The 2,617-nt window shown below is 41.3% G+C and overlaps 1 protein-coding gene across 1 annotated transcript; it reads left to right on the top strand.

Moving 5' to 3' along the window:
* The first annotated feature begins 257 nt into the window (after positions 1 to 257).
* Positions 258 to 1,529, top strand: LOC148563507 (uncharacterized). Its single transcript, XM_088486836.1, has one exon. The coding sequence runs from the start codon at positions 258 to 260 to the stop codon at positions 1,527 to 1,529; it is 1,272 nt and encodes a 423-aa protein (XP_088342962.1).
* The last annotated feature ends 1,088 nt before the right edge of the window (positions 1,530 to 2,617 follow it).

The raw sequence follows: 2,617 nt of genomic DNA, 5'->3' as shown, positions 1-2,617 counted from the left end.
GTTGCAAAGTCTTCCCGATAACTTTGACTAAAACTGTAATAAAGTGGTTTGATAACTTACCTCCCAAGTCGGTAACTTGCTTTGATGACCTGACAAGAAAGTTTCTTACCAAATTTTTGATATAAAAAGACAAAGTGAAGCACGCTCCAAGCCTACTAGGGGTTAAACAAGAAGTCAGAGAGACACTCCGAGACTATATGGAGAGATCCAATAAAGCCTGCTTGAAAATACAAAACTTACCTACTGAAGCAGTGATAATGGGGTTGGTTAATGGCCTTAAAGAAGGGTTGTTCTCTCACTCCATATCCAAGCGACACCCGACTTTTTTGTACGAAGTACAAGAGCGGACAGAAAAATACATCAACATAGATAAAAATTTTCGACTTAGAGAGCCTCCCCTGAGGCCCAACCTGTCCTACCCAACTCGGAATAAGGAGAAGGAAACTAAGAAAAAGGAAGAGTATGACTTGGAAAACCCTCGAAGGTATTATAAATTCATAATTACACCCCCACTCCAATTTTCTCTTGTAGATGTCTACAGGGAGATATGTCATATCAAAAAACTTCCACCTCCTCGGACTATCAGGCATAAAAAGGTCAGAAGTCGGACAGAATATTATGAATACTACAAGTTGTATGAGCATTCTACTAATGATTGTTATGACTTAAAGAATGTCATAGAAAAACTGCCCAAGGAAAGTCGATTAGAAAGGTACCTAGCCAAGAGATCGGATGATCAAAGAAAGAGGAAAAGAGATGAGGACGGAGGACGGCAAGAACATCCCCCGCAAACTCTTGAGCAACATATACATATGATAATTGGAGGGTTTGCTGGAGGAGGAATCTCAAAACTCTCATGTAAAAGGTACCTCAAAGAGGTGTACCAAGTCGGGGAAGACAGCAAAATTTCTTATTTATCAACCATCTCGTTCACCAGAGAAGATGTTCAAAGGGTGACACCTGGCAATGATGACCCGATAGTGATAACAATATTCTTCACCAATGCAAATCTCCATAGAACCCTGGTGGACCAAAGGAGTTCGGTGGACATACTATTTAAGCCTGCTTTTGACAATCTCGGGTTAGAAGAAAAGGATCTGAAGGCGTACCCAGATAACCTCTTCGGGTTGGGGGACACGCTGATCCGATCTCTTGGATTTATCTCTCTATACACCACCTTTGAAAAGGGCACGAAGTCAAGGACATTAAGCATTGACTACATTGTGGTTGACGTTATGTCAGCGTACAATGCCCTAATAGGTCGGGTCACTTTAAACGGACTAGCAGCAGTTGTCTTTATACCTCACTTGTGTATGAAGTTTTTCACCGCAGAAGGAATTGTCACCATAAAAGAAGATCAAAAGTTGAAACGAAAGTGTTATAATGAAAGCCTTAATTTAAAAGGCAGACCAGGAGGAAAAGAAGTCAACACTATCGAGCTCAGTAGTGTGCGAATTCAGGAAGAATTGCGTCTCCAACTTGAAGGGAAGATAGAAAAAGTGAAAATCGGGGATCGTGCCAAAAAATAACAAGTATAGGGGCCAATGTAGAGGAAGGTCTAAAAGCACAACTCGTTGACCTCTTACGAAGAAACTCCAACCTCTTTGCCTGGAAAGCCTCCAATATGCTTGGTATAGATCTCGACCTGATGTCTCATAAACTCGTTGTCTACCCGGGATTTTGACCCGTTCAACAAAGGCGTCAAAAACTCGATCTTGAAAGGACACAGGTCGTGGAGGAATAGGTGCAGGCATTGTTAGAAGCTGGATTCATAAAGGAGGTAAAATATCCATTGTGGTTGGCTAAAGTAGTTCTGGTAAAAAACACAGAATGGAAAATAGAGGATGTGTGTCGATTACACTGACCTCAACAAGGCCTGCCCCAAGGATCCATACCCTCTCCCAAGCATTGACGCCCTGGTTGATTCGGCCTCAGGATATCGGTATTTGTCCTTCATGGATGCATATTCAGGATATAATCAAATCCTGATGCATAAGCCAAACCGGGAAAAGAACTCTTTCATCACTCCCAAGGCTAACTAATGTTATGTAGTAATGCCTTTTGGACTAAAGAATGTCGGAGTCGCATATCAACAACTGATGAATAAGTTATTTTCCTCCTACCTAGGAAAACTCATGTAAGTATATGTGGACAACATACTCGTCAAGACCAAGGATGACTTGACTCTTTTGTCCGATCTTTTTGAGGTTTTTTCCATAATAAGAAGCATGGAATGAGATTAAATCCTTCAAAATGCACCTTTACAATGGAGGTCGGAAAGTTCTTAGGTTTCATGCTCAGTCAAAAAGGCATAGAGGCCAACCTGAACAAATGCACAACAATATTAGAGATGAAGAGTCTGACTTGTCTCAAAAAAGTCCAACAACTAAATGGAAGGTTGGCAGCATTATCCAGGTTCTTAGTAGGATCAACATTGAAGTCTATACCATTGTACTCGATACTCAAAAAGGGGAGCCAATTTGAATGGTCCCAAGAATGTGAGCAATCCTTCCAGAATTTTAAAGCATTTTTGGGCCGATCCCCGATATTAACCTAACCTAGTTCAAGAGAAGAGCTCGTCCTCTATCTAGCAGTGGCAAGCCAAGCTATAGCCTCA

Source organism: Arachis ipaensis, chromosome B5 (assembly GCF_059453495.1).
Source record: "Arachis ipaensis isolate K30076 ecotype BB chromosome B5, ASM5945349v1, whole genome shotgun sequence".
Classification (NCBI taxonomy): Eukaryota; Viridiplantae; Streptophyta; class Magnoliopsida; order Fabales; family Fabaceae; genus Arachis; species Arachis ipaensis.
This window is presented reverse-complemented; position numbering and strand designations above follow the sequence as displayed.

Excerpts from the sequence above, each read along its gene's own strand:
- LOC148563507 (XM_088486836.1), top strand. The coding sequence starts at position 258 with ATGGGGTTGGTTAATGGCCTTAAAGAAGGGTTGTTCTCTCACTCCATA.